This window comes from Capsella rubella, unplaced genomic scaffold (genome assembly GCF_000375325.1).
Source record: "Capsella rubella cultivar Monte Gargano unplaced genomic scaffold, Caprub1_0 scaffold_1, whole genome shotgun sequence".
NCBI classification, from domain to species: Eukaryota; Viridiplantae; Streptophyta; class Magnoliopsida; order Brassicales; family Brassicaceae; genus Capsella; species Capsella rubella.
Genome location: NW_006238923.1, coordinates 1,013,212 through 1,033,270, shown reverse-complemented (window position 1 = coordinate 1,033,270; position 20,059 = coordinate 1,013,212). Strand labels below are relative to the sequence as shown.

General features: G+C 34.2%; 4 protein-coding genes and 1 long non-coding RNA gene across 9 annotated transcripts; 4 read left to right on the top strand and 1 right to left on the bottom strand.

The window, feature by feature from the left end:
* The first annotated feature begins 1,449 nt into the window (after positions 1-1,449).
* LOC17900497 (fasciclin-like arabinogalactan protein 9) lies at positions 1,450-2,373 on the top strand. Its single transcript, XM_006304361.2, has one exon. It carries the CDS (start codon positions 1,509-1,511, stop codon positions 2,253-2,255), a length of 747 nt encoding a protein of 248 aa, XP_006304423.1. The 5' UTR covers positions 1,450-1,508; the 3' UTR covers positions 2,256-2,373.
* Positions 2,374-3,164: 791 nt separating this feature from the next.
* LOC17898244 (prohibitin-2, mitochondrial) lies at positions 3,165-5,562 on the top strand. The gene is made up of 6 exons (XM_006305421.2): positions 3,165-3,271; positions 3,777-3,950; positions 4,048-4,164; positions 4,545-4,715; positions 4,796-5,008; positions 5,096-5,562. Exons 2-6 carry the CDS (start codon positions 3,780-3,782, stop codon positions 5,282-5,284), a joined length of 861 nt encoding a protein of 286 aa, XP_006305483.1. The 5' UTR covers positions 3,165-3,271; positions 3,777-3,779; the 3' UTR covers positions 5,285-5,562.
* A 1,556-nt stretch (positions 5,563-7,118) lies between these two features.
* On the top strand, positions 7,119-7,898 carry LOC17899121 (monothiol glutaredoxin-S13). The gene has a single exon (XM_006305689.2). The coding sequence runs from the start codon at positions 7,137-7,139 to the stop codon at positions 7,716-7,718; it is 582 nt and encodes a 193-aa protein (XP_006305751.2). The 5' UTR covers positions 7,119-7,136; the 3' UTR covers positions 7,719-7,898.
* A 161-nt stretch (positions 7,899-8,059) lies between these two features.
* LOC111828567 lies at positions 8,060-11,475 on the bottom strand. 5 transcript variants are annotated; one of them, XR_002832388.1, is made up of 16 exons: positions 11,327-11,475; positions 11,100-11,194; positions 10,821-11,008; positions 10,675-10,722; positions 10,525-10,586; positions 10,315-10,425; positions 10,142-10,204; positions 9,979-10,035; positions 9,732-9,862; positions 9,558-9,634; positions 9,359-9,472; positions 9,134-9,250; positions 8,975-9,049; positions 8,857-8,864; positions 8,609-8,672; positions 8,060-8,490 (listed from the first exon to the last, which is right to left on the bottom strand). It is a non-coding gene; the product is annotated as an uncharacterized LOC111828567 (long non-coding RNA). The 5 variants fall into 5 exon arrangements; XR_002832390.1 differs by having other exon boundaries at positions 8,060-8,672; positions 8,971-9,049; XR_002832386.1 differs by having other exon boundaries at positions 8,060-8,672.
* A 5,504-nt stretch (positions 11,476-16,979) lies between these two features.
* On the top strand, positions 16,980-19,485 carry LOC17899793 (zinc finger protein MAGPIE). The gene is made up of 3 exons (XM_006307221.2): positions 16,980-17,256; positions 17,454-17,850; positions 18,446-19,485. Exons 1-3 carry the CDS (start codon positions 17,103-17,105, stop codon positions 19,419-19,421), a joined length of 1,527 nt encoding a protein of 508 aa, XP_006307283.1. The 5' UTR covers positions 16,980-17,102; the 3' UTR covers positions 19,422-19,485.
* Positions 19,486-20,059: the final 574 nt, after the last annotated feature.

The following is a 20,059-nucleotide window of genomic DNA, read 5'->3' as shown; positions in this document are numbered from 1 at the left end:
TAGATTATCCAAATTTATGAAATTGTTATATATCACTTATGTTATCTTTCAACCGATATACAATTTTTGTAAATTATATTAAAAGATTGCATTTTCTTATACACCGTTGAGGTAATGTCCGTGATTGATAAATTTAACGGTTTTAGGGAAAATATAATATATACGTACTTATATTAAAACCAGACCTAATTACTATTGTATATATTATTTACTTTCTATACAGTTAAAATATACAAATCAACACGCGATTTAACTCTATAGAATTAAAATTAAAATATATAAGACTAATATGTTTATCCTATACTATTGAATAACAAATATTAATACAAATCCAATTATATCTTTAGTTTAAAAAACATCATCCGTGCGAAAGCACGGGCCATCCTCTATTATACAATTACAATGAACTGATGATGATACCAGGAATGTATTTAGGTGTGCTATATATATATAACATAATATCAACAAGTTAATTAGTAAAGCTTATCCTCTTAATTAATTGAATATCTCTGCAAAATGTTAGTGATGAGTAGCAATATAAACTTATGGGTCTTCCACTCTCCCACATCACATGCCAACTTGTGTTTCCCAGCTGTCACTTAATCAGCTTGTCCACTCATTTTGTTCTTTTTACAGAACACACACACACATATATTCTCCTACATACATGATACATACCATGCTACATGCATACATGACTATGCATCTATATATATGCTTACATGCATGTATGTATCTAAACTATATTCTGCCTGCTAGTCCATTACAAAGAAGTTAAAAACTTTGATACTACTGAAAATGTTACAAATAATTAATTACTCTTTTTAGTATCTCGACTCTTCTAAGTTTTCAATTCATATACTTATGTTAGTTAACCATTTATAATACAGCAACTTCAGTAACTTAATAACATAGATTCACTTTAAAGGGATAATTCTATTAACGCCCTCGAGAGTTTTATATTACAGCAAATTATATTTTCCTTGAAAGGTTCTATCTGACTATACTTACGAGGACCTATATGCATGTTTTGGTATATACTCAATGTAGAAGATTTTACGTCAAGGATTTTTTCAGTTCCCTCGCGAGATACGTCCACCTTAAGTTGTGTTGTCGAACATTATCTTCTATACAAAACTGTATGTAAATTCGAATTATTGACCCTCGATCTCATTACATGTGGTGTGGGCTCTACCGACGTATCCACCAACCTCATATTCTTATTCTAAAACTCTTCTTAAATGTTATTTTTTAGTACTAATTAACCGGATCTTAACGGCTAATATATATATATATATATATATGTATACATGAATTCATATACATACATATATATGTATGTTAATAATAGACATTATTTTGTCTAGAAACGATTTGTATCGACTTGGCCATCTCATTCCAACACAGATACAACTCATCAGTTTCAAACACTCCAACTTCGATATAAAACATTACCTTCCCATCTCACTTTCTTCATCACTTCACCCATTAACTAAACAAAACCAATAATGGCCACCACTCGTCTAGCTCTGGCTCCTCTCCTCCTCATCGCCGCCGTACTTCTCTCAACTAAGGCCACGGCTCAGCCAGCAGCCCCCGCTCCAGGCCCTGCTGGTCCCATCAACCTCACGGCGATCCTTGAGAAAGGCGGACAATTCACTACATTCATCCATCTTTTGAACATCACTCAAATCGGTAGCCAAGTGAACATTCAGCTCAACAGTTCATCTGAGGGTATGACGGTGTTCGCACCAACGGACAATGCTTTTCAAAACCTTAAACCAGGAACCCTTAACAAGTTAAGCTCAGACGAACAAGTTAAACTCATTCTCTACCACGTCAGCCCCAAATATTACAGTATGGATGATCTCCTCTCCGTGAGCAACCCCGTTAGGACTCAAGCTTCTGGCCGAGACAACGGTGTTTACGGGCTTAACATCACCGGTCAAACAAATCAAATCAACGTCTCAACTGGTTATGTGGAGACACGTATCAGCAATGCGTTGAGGCAACAACGTCCTCTCGCAGTTTATGTTGTCGACATGGTTTTGTTGCCGGGTGAGATGTTCGGAGAGCACAAGCTTTCGCCCATTGCCCCTGCCCCTAAAAAATCTCCATCTAGTGGGGTTTCCGATGATGAATCCACTAAAAAGGCGGCAGCTTCGCCATCAGATAAGTCAAGCTCCGGGGAGAAGAAAACCGGACTAGGGTTTGGTCTTGGACTTGTTGTCTTATGTTTGAAATTTCTCTTTTGAAATTTTAATATATCAATGAATTGTTTTGGTTTCTATTGATTTTATCCTCCGATTTGAAGTATGATATTTGTTAATTAAATTCATCAAATGAAATAAAATGTGACATTTTTTTTACTTATTATTCTCGTCTATGTAAGTTGTCAATTGTGTCTGTCGAAGTGAGCAATATGTGGATAACTCTCTTTTCTTGGCCAACGCAGAAACTATAACAAATTATTGTTTATACCTAAAAAAATTCTGTTTAATCAAAAGAAATATTCGGTCTCACATGTAATGTCTCAACTCTTATAGCTAAACAACAATTGATGAAGGATGAGATGCTTATGTATATTTATTACAAGTTCCACTTCATCACTTTTTAACTCTAGCTACATGAAACCTCTAAACTACTCAAAGTCCAATCAAATTATTTAATAGTAAAGCCGATTAAACTGTAAAGATTAGTATTTGATTACTCTGATTGATGCATCAGATCCGAAAAAATAGCCACCACACGCGATTAGTCTATTACTAGTAGACATATATATGGACCATAAAACTACTTTTGCTGCTCTATTATTTAAATTTGACCGGTTATATTGATTACGTTCGGAGAGTTGTTTTTATTATAATGTAAGTTGTAACACACACTCTTAAACACTAAATTATAAAGAGTATCTAGAAATATAGTGAGCGACTATTTTCTTATAATTTCCAATCTTTAGACCATGTGCATTTGTCGTACAAATAATAAGTTCATAAAATTCTTAAAACACTTGCGGATGTAAAGAAAAAAAAAGTAAAAAACCATGAAAATTTAACATGATTATATATGACATAATGGGCCTCTTTGGAAAATACATAATGGGTAATAATGAATCATAAAATAGTTAACAGGCCTGAGCAATTGAGCAAGAACATACTAGAAGATAGTTCGCCATTTCTCATTTCTTCCTAAAACCCTAAGATTCGCCGGCAGCTCCGATCGTGATCTTTCCTAAACCCTAACATCGCCGGTGATCAAGAGCTGAGCTTAGGTTAATCTCTCTCTCTCTCTCTCTCTCTCCACTTATTCGTGGAATTTTTACTGTGTTACTGGTATGCTCTGCCGATAAAATTCTCGCTTGTCGTTCAGTTTGATAGTCCTTGCGTGATTTAGAGGTAGAATCGTCATTTGGTGAAAGCTATTGTTGGGTCTGTTCTTGTTCAAGTTTATTGCCCACGATCTATGGATACTGAATCTATTTGATAATGTTGAATGGCTGGATCGATTTTAGCTTTGGGATCTTTCAGTTTCTGAAGCTTTCTTGTGCGATCTTTATGAAATCGTATGTTTCTCCACTTGTTGGCTGTCCATCGATTCTCTTAGGAACACCAGTTCTGTGTTTGCTCTCTTGGATTTTTTTTTCTGAATTGGAGGATTGTGCATTGATAGTTTTATCAATGTTACAAATGATTTTATCCCAGAGGCGTTTTTAATTGCTACTTATAATAAAGTTCTTTAATTGCTTACAAAGGCTTTCATTCTTTTTTTGGTCACAGGAAATGAGTTTCAACAAAGTTCCCAACGTTCCTGGATCTCCTGCTCTCTCTGCCCTCCTTAAGGTCAGCGTAATTGGTGGGCTAGGTGTCTATGCCCTTACTAATAGTCTCTACAATGTCGATGGAGGACACCGTGCTGTCATGTTTAACCGATTAACTGGTATCAAGGAAAAGGTTTTGTGTTTCTCAAACTAACAATACTTACCTTTTGAATCTGCGTCTTGAGTAGTTACTTTGAAAATGTATGAATTTTACTCTGATTGTGGTTTAGGTTTACCCGGAAGGCACACATTTTATGTTGCCATGGTTTGAAAGGCCAATCATCTATGACGTTCGTGCACGACCTTACCTTGTAGAGAGCACCACTGGTAGTCATGATCTTCAGATGGTGCGTTATGGTTTCTTGTGCTTCTCTTTTGTTTTTTTCTGTGTGTCTTTGTAATATTATGTATGATCTATCGCTATGGGGTTGCAGATTAAATTTGACTTTCTCTGTTATTGTTAGGATATTGCATAATAAATGTAGGTTCGTTTATGACCTGTGTGAGTATATAGATACTTGATTGAAAAAGAAATGGAGAAAACTCTGACTAAATATTGCTTTCGTTTCTGTTTGTGTCACTTCAGCTTAGTTTCTGACTATGTAACAAGATATATAATTGAACTTGCTTTAGGATGAGGTTAAATTTAGGTGGAGCAAGTTAATGAAGTGTGTTTTTTCCTTAAGCGTGTTCTGTGTTTCTAATATATTTCTTGGTTGTTGCACAGGTGAAAATTGGACTAAGGGTGCTCACACGTCCCATGGGTGACCGCTTGCCTCAGATTTACCGAACCCTTGGCGAGAATTACAGTGAAAGGGTTCTTCCTTCCATCATCCATGAAACACTAAAAGCAGTGGTAGCTCAGTATAATGCAAGTCAGCTCATAACACAGAGAGAAGTATGTATCTCAACATTCTTCTTTTACAAGTTTTTCTGCTCTTTTGTTTCTTATGGTAGTCTGCGTTTACTATCATCTAGGCTGTGAGCAGAGAGATACGCAAGATTCTGACAGAGCGAGCGTCTAACTTCGACATTGCTCTTGATGATGTCTCAATTACGACTCTCACATTTGGCAAAGAGTTCACAGCAGCAATCGAGGCAAAACAAGTCGCTGCTCAGGAAGCTGAACGGGCTAAGTTCATTGTGGAGAAAGCTGAGCAAGACAGGAGAAGCGCGGTCATCCGTGCCCAGGTATATGATTGTAGATGTCTATTGCAGATCTAATAGGTTATTAGGTATCGGCCTAAAGCATTATGTCTTTTAATTGTATCTGTGCAGGGAGAAGCTAAGAGTGCTCAGCTTATCGGACAAGCAATTGCAAACAACCAGGCATTCATCACTTTGAGAAAGATTGAAGCTGCGAGAGAGATTGCGCAGACCATTGCACAATCTGCTAACAAGGTTTACCTAAGCTCCAACGATCTGTTGCTGAACCTCCAAGAAATGAACTTGGAGCCTAAGAAGTAAAAAAGAAGGAAAGAGTAGTAAGTTCTCTTCAACTATTTTCGCTAAAAAAGAAAAAGTCTCCGCCTTGGAAGTAAAAGAACCGGTTCGGTGTTTGACCAAATGACCCCCTTCCTCTTGATATAGATTTTGAAAATAGTCTTAAGCGACATGCTGCAACTCGGATTGGCTTTGGTCAGAGTTATTCATCTGTGTTCCATGAAACTTTTCGTTGATATTTTCCTAAAAAAATTGATTGAAGTCGAATTTAAACATAACAAAAAAAAACTATTTTCATATGATCTGCTCTGATCTATGCCAATAGTTATTTAGTATAGGTACACACGACATGCTTACATAAATATTCGGATATAAATTAAGATCCATACCAATCCTTAGAAGATAATATTTATTCAGTTAAGTTCTTTGTTGTTAACTTGCACTTCAATTTTTGTTTTCTCCACTAGAGTTGCCAACGTTATCTAGTAGACCTATAAGGATTTGTATTGGAAAATTTTAGAAAAACAATATATTGCATACGTATAATAAGATTTGGTATGAGCATAGCAACATGGACCCTTTGTATTTGATGACGCATAGCCGGCGCCACCATGATAGAGACGTCTTTTTCTTCCTTTTACCGGTTAGGATTTTTATGGGGTGACGAAACTCCGGCGAATTTTCCGGTGACGTCAAATTTTAAAGCCGACTTATTAAAATTTTTTTGACTTGGTATTCTCGGTGTCTATATCGTTTGTATGTATATTACATACATAACCGACGGCTGCTTTTTATTTATTTATGATGTCATGTATAATCGAAACTAGCTGGAAACGAGTGATGACCGTTAAACCAATAAATTAATTGTAAAAGCTACTACTAAAATGTTTTGAGTAAATGAATGATAAAACACGCGTTTAAAGAGGGAAACGGGAACAGCTTGCTGTTTCGTAAAGTTAAAGGGAGACGTCATGCCGTTTTGTCACGGTGAGGGTCCTCCACTCCTCCCTCCATCTTTTGTCATTTTTCCCCCTACTTCTCTCTCTCTATCAGAGCTGTTTTCTTTTGACGAATGGAGTAGTTGTTAGTTAGATTTTTCCACAAAACTTGTACGTCATCCTGTGGGGTTTGTGACGTTGGTGCCATGTATTTTCCGATCAGGTCGCAATTTCAACTAATTCTAAACGAGAGGTTCAATAATGTATTTCGATGGAAGATAAAAAGAAAAACAATTACGTTTCTAGTTTATCATGAAATTACAAAAAAGGTCGAGTATAGTCTCATGTTTCAACTTGGATATATAAAATACAAATTTGATAACTTAATGTTAGAGAAAACAAGTCATCCGTCATGACGTAATAGAGCTGATCTAAAAAATCTAATGGTCCATACAAATGATTTGCCTTTATCCACAAAAACGTAACCATACTAAGACAATTTTTAAACTAATAATGACATAAGTTTTAAGCAAATAAAGAAATCTGTTGACATCAGCCTTGTCGTAAGCCCCTTACTATGTCTTCGTCATCCATTTTGTTTTAAATAAACAACTATATCGTGCAAGTCATTGATTTTTATAAAATTGCTACAATTCACACTATATTTACAACAGGTCAAACACAACATCTCGCTAAGATAATTTATATGTTTTGAATAACTGAGTTGTCGCATTTGAGTTCCGACAATTAGTTCAAAATCTACCTTTCACTCCTAAGTTAAATGTATTTTTTAATATTTGTATGATTTACACTCAACATTAATATGAATATTAATCATAGGTTATAGATCTTTATTTTGGATACGGTGATGTGTCTTTGGATATCATGAGAATACAGTTTACACATCCTTCGTTGACCCCCCCTCCCATAAGCCCAATATGCTCTCCAAAATCCTCTATATAAATTCTTTAATATTCCAATCTCTTACCAAACTTATAAGCCAACTACACAAAGTCTCTCTCTATCTCTCTCTATTTCCCTCTCTCTCTCTTTTTCCTTCTCTAACATCAATTATGCAAAAAGCAATAAGACCATATGAGTCATCGTGGACGAAGACCGTACCGGGCAATAACATTTGCCGACCAAAGAATGAAGAGAAACCATCATCATCAACATTATCATGGCTAACATCATCATCACCAAAGCCAGCATCAAAGCGATCGAGCAACCTAGTGGTGATGGAGAATGCTGTGGTGGTGTTTGCAAGGAGAGGCTGTTGTATGGGACACGTGGCGAAACGGCTGCTACTGACACATGGTGTGAACCCATTGGTGGTTGAGATTGGTGATGAAGAAGCAGATGAAAACAACTACGACAATATCATAAGTGATCATAAAGAGAAATTACCAGTGATGTACATAGGAGGGAAGTTGTTTGGAGGACTGGAGAATCTGATGGCTGCTCATATCAATGGTGATTTATTGCCTACTCTTAGACAAGCTGGTGCTTTATGGCTTTGATTTTTAACACTTCTAATATTTTATTTCATTGTCTTATTCCTCTTCTTTTTTTCGCTTCCTTTTTTTTACATGATTTGTTGATATTTTTTAATGTAGTTTTTTGCTTCTGTGAATTTGTAAAAGATTTTTACGTGCTGGGTTTGATCATAAAGAAATACAGAAAAAGAAAAAAAAAACTGCCTCTTCTTTTTTTAAAAAAATAAAACATTCTTAACAAAAACACATTTCAATCTAGTTAAAAGTTGAAAAATCAAAAGCAAAGAAACCACTTATATTAGAAAATAAATATTAATTTTTATAATGAGTGAAATTTCTTAAAAACTATAACAAGCTTATTGAGCAACATTATTGGGAGGATTTAAAGGTAAGATTTACCAAAGAGAGTATCTTATATAACATATTTTCTTTGGTAAATCTTAACCTTAAATCCTCTTAAAGATAGGATGCTAAACTTGTTAATACTTAAAGATGATTGGATGCTAAATTTGGTTTCTTTTCGATGTATTTAAATTCAGTACTTAAATTTATTTTAAACAAAAAAAATTCAAAACGTCACATGAAAAACCCCTTTCAAATCAGAAGTGGAACCAAACCAAAGAAAAAAAAAAAAAAAATCTTTAGTTCAAAAAAAAAAAAAAAATCAAGAAGAAAGTATGATACCTGATTGGATTTTGGTTGGGCCGTCACAGAAAAGCCCATTACGAAGGCCTTCTTTACTGCACTGTTGTGTAGTTTGTAGTTGTCTAGGCAATCTTCAATTCCGCTTCGTAGTCTCATGGGTTCAAACGAATCAACAAGATTTCAAGTGTAGTTAGGAACTAAAATCGTTGTCGATTGACTGAACTCTGAAGACAGAGGAGGAAATAAGGAGATCGATCAATCTTTCTTACGGATAGTTTCTGAGATGAATAACGTCTCTGCATGCCTTTACCATTGTTTGATAAGATGAAATCCCTGAAACAGTAAGAAAATTGAGATACTTGTAAATTAATAAAACAGATTCATTAAGCTTATGACTCTGTTCTAAAGTGGTGATTTTCTTTACAACAGAGTCATAAGCTTAATGAGCTTATATTGAACAGATTCATTAAGCTTATGACTCAGTTCTAAAATCTGTGATGGAGGGTACGATATTTACCTCAGATTCTAGCCAGATGTGGATCAGAAATTTGAAGTGGACAAAGAAGAGTTATTGAGTCAATTAGTCAAAGACCATCAATCACTACAGAATCTGTCATGGAATGGAGGGTACCTACTTTCCTGAAATTTCTGTTGAGCAAGGTCTATTCTCTTTGTTTACCATCTGCTCAAACCTCGCATCCCTTAGATTACTGTTGAATGAACAAGACAGAGCATTAGAATGGCCTCTCATCTAACTTAACTACAATACCATCTCAAAAGGAATGATATAGAACCTGGCATCTGCGGTCTTGTTGTTGACCTCTGCATCAGTAGGAGAATAACTTGTTCTTTCCTGAGGCTTGCGTCGTGATGAAAGAGTTGTAGCTAACTAGTTTTAACGGATCTTTACCCTGCAATAATCAGAATGATTCAAAGTTTACAGCAGAAAACAATAGTGAATGGGTGAACAAATCAGTCTTGATGACTGAAACAAAACCTTGAGCCGGTTGGATTTTTACCTTTTCTTAGTCGAGTTCTCGTCAAGTCAGATGGGAGTTGAGGAAGCGCCATGTAAACAACGTATTTTTCACTTGCAAACACACCAAAACAATACTACCACCATATAAACCATGCTGAGAGTAAAAGAGAAGAGACTGTGATTGAATATAACAAAAAGAAAAAAAGGAATATTATGACAATGATTTAGAGATAACTTACAGATCAATAAGAGGATGATTTGACCATTGTTGTTCGGTCATCCCTGATGCTGAGAAGAGAGTGAACCATATATCCATCTACAGAAGCAACAAGCAAACCATATAAATCTCTATCCGAATATCTAAAATTAGAAATTGTAACACATTAGACTTTAACAGCAAGTTAGACTCTCACTTATGAATGGCGAATTTTAAGTGGACAAAGAAGACTTATTGAGGCAAAGACAATCAATCATTAGAATCTGTTTCATGACATTGATATAGTGTTCTGTTATGAAACTTCATGCTTCAAACCATATCCCCGATCTGCACATAGAACCAGAGGAATCATAAGTTTTAGATCTGCAGAAACAACAGCCTAAGTGAGAACTCTGAATCAAACGAGTATAATTCTCAAAATGCAAGTGCAAAAAGTTTCATACCTGCTTAGACACTGAGGATATCTTTGTATGCTGGTTAGCCCTTACCATTCAAAATTCCTGCAACAGTAAGCAAATAAGATCCTTGTAGATTAATAAACACATTCATTAAGCTATGAGTTTGTTCTAAAATGATGATATATAATCTCTGATGGATAGTATTTACCTGAAGTTCTTGAATATGTGGTGTACTTCTTTGTGGTGTAGGCAAATCTGGAGCTGCCAAAATCTGCATAAAAAATAACAGAACACATTGGTTTCGATGGTATTAACAGAACAAGTTATTTACTTCTTATAACTCTTGAAAAGAATCAGAGAGTTTCCATTGTTATATATTACCTGCGGAGTGGAAACGTTGGCATGACTCATGAGGCAGTGACAAGAACCTCTTTGTTCCAAAGGTTTTGCTTTGAATCTTTTGGTGCCTTCTCGAGTTCCAGCTGTAATAAACTTGAAACAGAACAAAGTAAAGGAAATTAAAGGAGAGAGGGATTTTAAGATAACTTACAGATGAAGAATAGGATTTAACCATCGTAGGGTCGAACTTACTGAGTGATTGAAACAAACCTTGAGCAGTCTGAATCTTCTCCATTCTTCAAACCATATATGATCTGCAAATATATAGAAGTAGAAGAAACCATTGTTAATTTACAAGCCTGAATTTAAACAACAACCTAATGATAAAACCATAAAATAAACCTCCCCAAAGTCTGAATTACAGCTGCATAAGTGTTGATGATAGGCTGGCTGCATTGAACATAACAAAAAAGAAAAAGGATTATAATTAGTAAACTTGAAACAGAAGAAAAATAAAGAAAGGCAGAGAGGATTTTGAGATTACTTACATAGCAAGAAGAGGAGTTTTCGATCAGAACCATATATCTCAATCTAGAGAAGCAAGCAGCAACACGTAAAACCATAACAAAGAATAAGACCAACAATGACTAGAATCAGTTTGGTGTTGTTACTGTGAGTACGCCGACCAAGTTTTTTGTTATGAAACTTCATTCATTCTTCGAACCATCACCCGGATCTACACATAGAGAAAATTAGAAGAAGAATCATATCGTTAATTTGTAACTATACAGAAAGAGGCAAAGTGAAAACCCTAGAAACATGTATACCTTATAAGTTGGTCGTCAAATCAGATGAGAGTTGAAGGAGAAACGCCATGGAAACAATCCACGCCCTCCTCCGATCCTCACTTGCACCATATATCCTGCAAATTCATCAACGATTGTGAGAGTTATAACTTAGAACAGAAGAAGAAGAGACGGTGATCGTCCGTACGTTTTTATCAATGAAAGAATTTGACAAACGTGATGGTGAAAACTGAAGAAGAGGATTATACCATAGATGTCGTTGTTGTTGTTGTTTATTCTCCAAACCCTAATTCTGTTCTGAATCTTCTTCATTCTTCAAACATCTACGCCATTGAAACGCTCCCGCCTCTATAAACTTGTATATCATCGTTTTTTTTTCTATTTGGTGAAGACTGAAGAAGAGTCTGTGTTGATTTCCCAAATTGATAGATGTTGAGCGTATTTATAAGGAATCATATGTGTTGAATTGTTGATGTTGTTCCCTGCAAAAAAAAATAATGGAAATTTACTTTTCTATACGTTATAAGGAAAAAGGAAATTACCAAAACAAAAAAAGGAAATTTCTCTGACGGAAAACAAAAAAAAAAGGAAATAACTACAATTATAAATAATACTATACGTTTTAAGAAGAAAAAAAAGGAAACTACTTTGACGGAGAAAAGGAAAATACTCAAATCATATATATTTTTTAAAATATAAATACTACTTTACATTATAAGAAAAAAGGAAATTATCGAATCGTATTCTATGCGTTATACGTTATCAGAAAAAAAAAAACAAATAAAAAAGGAAATCAATCGATCAAACATAATTCAAAAAGAAAAGGAAATGTTTGGTTTTATTTTCGATTAGTTTCGTTTGGGATCATAGAGAGCTAAGTCGATGCTTATGTCATCTGTTTTGGATCAGATAGGTTTCAGTTAGACGACATTTTCTTTTATGGAGTTTTGATTTGGCAATTGAGGTTCAGATCAACTCATTTTGATCACAACCCCATTCTTAATGGGTTAGTAATGTTTCGTGACCAATGGTCTTGACAAAATTAGTATAGCCCAATATAATAAATTAAGAATTTAAGCCCGTCCATTACGGTAAATAATATCCGATGGCTAAATAAGCACGGCCCAATATAAGTTAAAACGAATTTAAACCCGTCCAATACTGTATATATGATTGTTAGCAAAATATATGAATAACAAATTAATATGGTCGTTCGTTGGCAAATAACTAACTACAAAAAGTTTCAAAACTATAGCTAGTAAATTAGTAATCGTATATGTGCAACCATAACTCTTGTGTTAAAATACAAAGGTATAACATATTTTAGTTGATAAATGTTTGGCACTTCATAAAACCAAAGGAAAATGTCGTCGATATCATCAATTCAAATTCACAATATATTCGTGTTACAGAAACAAAAGAAAAATAGAAATTTCTTGATAGATATGTGGCAGATTCTGTCAAATAAAAAATATATTTGCATAGGTGTGTGTATATATAGGTTTCAGTGATGCTAATTTTTCAAAAACAGTTTTAATGGTATTTTAAGTTTTAAGAAACCATACAAGTGACCGTGACACATTTGGTTAAACTAGTAGTATATTTGATGAGGCCAACCTTCAATCATGAAGCCAATAACATTTTTTGATTACTATATTGCGAAGAAAAGAGACCACTTTTAAGTAATTATCACTAACTTTTTAACATGCTTTTTGCGAGCCCGAATGCATCAACGAACCATTATGGATATGAAGGTGGACCTAATTTGACCGTTTGGTAGCAATTTAGATATTTTTTTAACTAGTCTTTTCAAATCTTTATCACATATACGTAACATGAAAATTGCCATAAATATGTCCTCATCATTCAATCATTTGAATTAATAATTGAAGAAAATTATCATGGAGATTTTTTTTTTTTATATATATATGGTGTCGATCGGGAGAATACTTGTAACTAACTTGTGATCATACATATCATGGATATACGCATCTAGCACTTATATTAAGAAAATGTCAGCTTAAGATTTAGCAAGATTTATGTACGAAGCAAAAAGTTCAGAAATTTCAGTTTATGCGACAATTAATTTCGCTGACTAGATATGTTACTTGTTGCATCGTGAAGCATATATATAGAATCTGATTATAAAATCTGATATCGTGATTCACGAGAATCATACCTTATCTCAGTATTCTCAACCGAAAGGCAATATTTGTGACCGTGGTTATACACGTGACAATATATATAGAATAAAAAAATTAATTAATGAAATTAGTTATTACAATCTTACTTCTGAAATTTGTAATTACGACCAAAAGTTCAAAATACAAGTGACACATATCAGTCATGAAAAATCGCGATTCAATGTAAGTTCAAAGTTTATCATGTTGGACGACCACGATTGAACTTTGTTAACAACTAAAATAAAAGAAAAATAATTTCCCATTAATTATTGGCTAGTCTAAAGAAACTTTACTCGAGAGTTCAAATCTTACATATTTTGTCTAAAAATTATAGAGTTTTGTAAGATCATACATATTGCAACTATGAAAGTTGGTGTTTGTATGTACATTATTGACAATGAAGATTCATCTACAGAGGACAATGACCATTTCAATTAACTATGTTTTAATTAATGCTATTTAATTACCACTTGATCCTATGTTTTAGGTATTACTCTCTTTATATCGCTTTGCTCTCATGAACAGTTTCTATCAACTTTGTGGAAAAATGGTTGGAAAGCGTGACTTTATCTTTTAATTACTTTTATGACCCATAGAAAAAGAATCTTTCAAATATCTCTTTAGAAATATTATATAATTCCACCTATAAATTGCATGGAACGTAACCATATTTTTTAATTGGCTCGTGTCATTCCACAAATTTCTTGTATTCTATATGTAGCATATTTATTCATATAGTTTTATCAAAATATACATGTACTCGTAATACTAATTTCCTAGTTATCGGAGACGTTGTAGACTTGTAGTCGTGATAATACTTTTAAAAAACTGTCATTTACAATATTATATATTAAACATTTATTTTGTAATGACGAAGAAATAGAGCGATTTTTAAAAACGGAGAAGGTAAGGTAGTTGATATATGAAAAAAAAAAAAAAAAAAGATATAAAAGAAATAGAGGGATTATCATTTGTAGAATGTCGAAATCAATTTGACCGGAAAATGTATTGGATTGGTCAAGTCCGAGTAAAAACAAGAAGGCCATTATCACCCACTAAGTGACATATGTATACTTTAAGTCTAATCATATCTCCATTATGTCATTATTTTTATTTCATATATCGCCAAGTTTCTATGCTATGGTATGGATCTATCCTTTGTCTTCTTTGTAATGTCGTTTCCTGCATTTTTCTTTTTATATATATGCGCATACGTTTACTACAAGTATCTATGATTGTATGCATATTTTAGTTGTGATTTGTTTTGTTTGTACTTTTCTATTTTTCTCCCAAGAATAAGTATATATGGATTCTAGCTAATGTTGTTTTATGTAAATCCATGTTAATACTTTTTGGTGTATGCTAATATACATTATTCTACATCTACATATGACCATGTGCATAAATATTGCACATAAAATGTGTACATAAAAAGCGTACGTTATGAATACGTGTATATATGCATCTAGACCTTTGCCCCCCCCCCCCCCCCAAAAAAAAAACGATTGCATCTAGACGAACTAGTATCTTAAAATGCTAATGAATAGATATAGTTTGGGAATATGTGTGTGTTTTCTTACACTATCGTGGGTACATGTGATGTAAGTATTGGACTACTTTTTATGAACCAAAAAACATGTGGTATATCTGTAATGTACCCTCTGGATCTACATATGTCTTATCAATGTTATTCTCTTTGATTTATCCATGAATGGAAATAGAACTAACCGATTAGGTAGTTAATTTAGATACAGCTGGAATGATTGTTCGAACTATAATTTTTAATATAAGCGCAATGGATGAAATTCAAAAAATATAAAAATAAATACAGTTACGTGAATGTTCATTTGTAGGAGCTTTGTATAATTAAAAAGATGTGCCATATATATTAGGGTTTTCTTTTCACATATAAACGCGTTTTCTGTTTTTAAATTTTTTGCAAAAACACATACAAACGCGTTTCTTTGAAAACCCGTTTGTGTGAAGTGCGTATCTGGTGTGTATATGTGAATCTTGATGATTTGATCAAGGAAACAATACAATATAATAGGTCTCGAGAAATTAGGGGGGAATATTCTAGTGCCGCCAAAGTTCAAGAAGAACAGTCCAAAACCAAAACGTTAAACTAATGTTATTATTTTATAGGGAATCTTAAAACATGATTACATTATGATTAAAAAGTGTAAATTACCTAAAGAATTGGTAATCAAGTCAGCCCACAAGCTGACGACCTCTCTTCCTTCCAAAAATTCACCTGCATTTTGTCAGTTCTCTGTCTCTCTTCGTTCTTTCGATTAATTAATATTACTTTATTTTCAGCTTAGGGGGTTAAAAAAGCACATCTAGTTAGTTTACTTTTGTTTGAAAACTCGATATGTTCGAGACTTTGTTTGACGTAATATTTGTTGTTGTATTATATATATCCGGATCGTGGTACAATTACAAACAATTTGAATTATATATTTTTCTTGTTCAACATTTATCTTTTGGGGATTGTGAGTATTGATGTTTTTCTCTATAAGTAAGGTCTGTTTTTTTTACTTAAAAACGTTAGAAAACAATCCATTTTTATATGCAAAAAAAAAAAAACTTTTATTTTGTAGAGGAAAAAAAAAAGTTTGTTAAAGAAAAAGATGAAAAGGGAACATTGCTAAAAAGGATCCTTGTAAGAAAAGCATGAAAAAGATACTCGTATCTACAAACTTTTATATTCAATTCCACAAACTATTAATTATCTTTGACGTAAATGAAAAAGAGATTTTGAAAATTAGCAATTGTTTGAAGAAGAAAAAAAAAAGGAAAAACGAATATGTCGCATGGGTTTTGTTTTCACTGTCGAGCGGACGGTTATTCTCTTTTGCATATTTAGGTTTTTAATTAGTTGTCGTATGTTGTTGGATTTTACCTCACGAGCACGTGCATGGGTACACGTGCATTGCAGGCTTTGTTTTTCAACAAACGAGAGATGTAACCTACGCCGTTGGATCTGCTGACTTCTTTGACCACCCTAATTTCGGACTATTTATCGTATTATAGTTTTTCTTTTCTTGTACAACCTAATGAATCGTTAATAATTATTAAACTTCATTAATAATTAACGCCTATGGTATATATCTTTACAAGAAAAAACCTCAGCCAAACCTTAACTAGCTGAAGATGTTTCACTAATAGAAACTATAACTAAACAATAATACTTCACTTGTTGTCAACGTACAAAAAAATAACACTAATTAAGAGAAACTATATAACTAAAGGAGTAGAACAAATAAGGTAACTGACCGCAAGATGAAAAAAAAGAAAGGAAGAACGAACGGAGGTAATAAATAATGAGATCATCATTCCAAATAGAAAAGGCAGACATATAACTTTTTGTGTGTCATGGCGCACTGCCACTGCTAAACACACACAAATAATCAAAATTTCAAGAGATAAATATATAGTCAAGTTGATTTATACAAGTAGTATATAGTTAATTTCCACTGCCATTCACTTTTAGCCAAGAAATAGAAAAATTAAAAAATGGAATATGAAAGTTTAATTATTTATGAAACTGGCTAGCTGCGACAGTTCTTACAGATCAAATTAGGTGCTTAAATATAAGTTTTGAAAGAGAGAAGAATATTTTTTATTTTTTTATTACACATGTATGCGCTCAAGTGTGTATGAGAGTATATAAAAGTATACAACCAGTATAACTTCTCTTTTGTGTTTTTCCTCTTCTTCATAATTAACTGCATCATATTCTTAAGTATTTCAAGCTGTTTTCTCTTGATTAGCCCTTTTTATTCTCCACCTCCTATCTAAAACTTACCTTCTTCCAATAAAACTTTTGTCCAGAAGAATGACAGCTGAAGATCAAACAATCTCAAGTAGTGGAGGATATGTCCAAAGCTCATCAACGACTGATCATGTTGATCATCATCATCATCATCATGAACATGAATCTCTTAATCCTCCTCTTGCCAAGAAGAAGAGAAACCTCCCTGGAAATCCTGGTAACTAATGATATAATCAAGATATAATTCATCACTAAAATCAACCCTAATCAATAACTTCCTCTTCCTCTTCTTGATATTTTTGTTTTGTTTTAGATCTTGATCTATAAACATGCATGCGTTCTACTGATTATATATCTTTCACATGATTTATGATTAACACCCCTGAGTTTGACTGTTTATTTCGTTCTCTGTAGATCCAGAGGCTGAAGTCATAGCTCTATCTCCAAAAACACTTATGGCCACAAATCGTTTCCTCTGCGAGATATGTGGAAAAGGTTTCCAAAGAGACCAGAATCTACAGCTTCACCGTCGAGGGCACAACCTCCCATGGAAGCTAAAGCAGAGGACGAGCAAAGAAGTGAGGAAACGAGTGTATGTATGTCCTGAGAAGAGTTGCGTCCACCACCATCCCACAAGGGCACTCGGTGACCTCACCGGAATCAAGAAACATTTTTGTCGGAAACATGGCGAGAAAAAGTGGAAGTGTGAGAAATGTGCCAAGAGATATGCAGTCCAGTCCGATTGGAAGGCTCATTCCAAGACTTGTGGGACTAGAGAGTATAGATGCGACTGTGGTACAATTTTCTCCAGGTACTTAATGTATATATACATACGTTGCGTATGTGTTTAATAGATCTTTACATATCATCACAGTATCATTTTAGTAGCTATACCATATACGTGTAGGAGGTGTCTTTATAGGTATAAAAGATTCTTATAACAATATGACCACCTAGCTCATAACATGATCTATCTCATATTCTATATATATTTAATCATTATTTACATACTAAACCTATATCTAGTATTTTTACCTGGTGAATACTATGATGAAAAACAAAACAAAAATATGCTACTTTAACTAATCGACACTATTATATCAATGGACCACACAAAACAAAATTCGTTTTATCATGTTGTATAATAAGATATGTATATTATTGTGTTGTTGTTAGAAGTAGCTCATGTAGGGTCTAAAACTAAATAATTTGAAGTATATATATGTAATGGTCATTCTCTGAGCGTGCGTGTTGCTTGATTTCTTGAATAAGACAGTTTCTTGGATTGTCATATTTAGGTTAAAAGTAAGATGTACGTACGACCGTATAGTTTTCTTTTTCCTTAATTGCTATAAAGACAGTACTGTAATTGACGGGTGTGTTTAATTGATTTTTCTTGGAAACAGGAGAGACAGCTTCATTACACATAGAGCGTTCTGTGACGCCTTAGCAGAAGAAACCGCAAGGCTAAACGCAGCCTCGCATCTCAAAAGTCTTGCCGCAACCGCCGGTAGTAATCTAAACTACCATTATCTAATGGGCACACTAATCCAATCACCATCACCTCAGCCACCACCGTCGTTTCCATTCGGACCATCTTCGACAGAACATCACCACCACCATTTCCCAATCACAACCTTCGATCATCATCAAGACGCCATGAAACCTACTTCTTCGCTCTCCCTATGGATGGGAGGAAATATTAATCATCATCAGCAAGTGACCATTGAGGACCGTATCACACGGCAACCGCAGCCGCATTCACCGCACGAGGATTACAACTGGGTTTTCGGGAACGAGAATAACCGCGGCGAGTTAATAACGACGAGCGATTCACTCATAACACATGAGAATAATATCAATACTGTCCAGAGTAAGGAAAACGCAAACGCGGCTACTTCTCTATCCGTGCCTTCTCTTTTCAGCAGCGTCGACCAAATCACCCAAGACGCAAACGCAGCTGTCACAGCGAATATGTCGGCGACAGCGTTGCTTCAAAAAGCGGCTCAGATGGGAGCAACTTCTTCTTCTACGCCTCCGACGACAACGATCACCACCGACCAATCAGCATTTCTCCAGAGTTTTGCGTCGAAAGTCTCCGACCAGAGTCAGATTATAGAAGACGGTGGCAGCGACAAGTTCTTCGCTTTGTTTGGATCCAACAGTGCTGGGTTAATGAGTAACAACGGTCTTCACGAGTTCGGGAACCCTAGAAGTGGCGTTACGGTCGTTTCGGGGATAGACGAATTACAAAATTACCCCTGGAAGCGTAGAAGAGTTGAGACTGGAGATGCAGGTGGAGGAGGGCAAACTCGGGATTTCCTTGGGGTTGGTGTGCAACAAAAAATTTGTCACTCATCCTCTATCAATGGATGGATATGAAGACGCTTCTAATAATATTTGTCTCTTAAATTTTCTATCATAATTATGAAATCAAGTTATTAAAGCTGTTTTCTTTCTCTATTTAATTTAAAGATTTAGATTTATGGTAATGTACATATTTCTACTTTATCTCTTCAATCGAATTATTTGAGCTAATTAAAGAGGTAGATTCTTATTTTGGGTAATGTTCTTATTTTCTTATTTATAGAGTCTACACACTAAAAGAGACAAGCATAATGACAATGTTTATATATAGTGTGATTCACTCACTGGTATCACTATATTCAGATTTTCGTTAAAGAAAGTTAAGAGTCATGCATATTCATTCAATACGTGTAGAAAGATCTTTGATTTGCTTTTCATAAATAAGTACTTAGAATAAAATGTGTGTGTGTGTTTTTTTTTTGTATATGCATATAAAAAAGAGTGGGATCAAGAAGTGGTGGGCGCAAAGAAAAGATGGACGCTTTTGAGTTCAATAATTTTAACTTAACCTGCAGGGCAATTCATGGTGGAGCAAAATAATAATAAGAAAATGGAAAATGAAGAAATATATAAAAAGAAGAGATAAAAGAGAAATTTCTCATTTATAAAAGTATGTAGTACTTTACTCATATTAATTTATGAGATTGATGGGG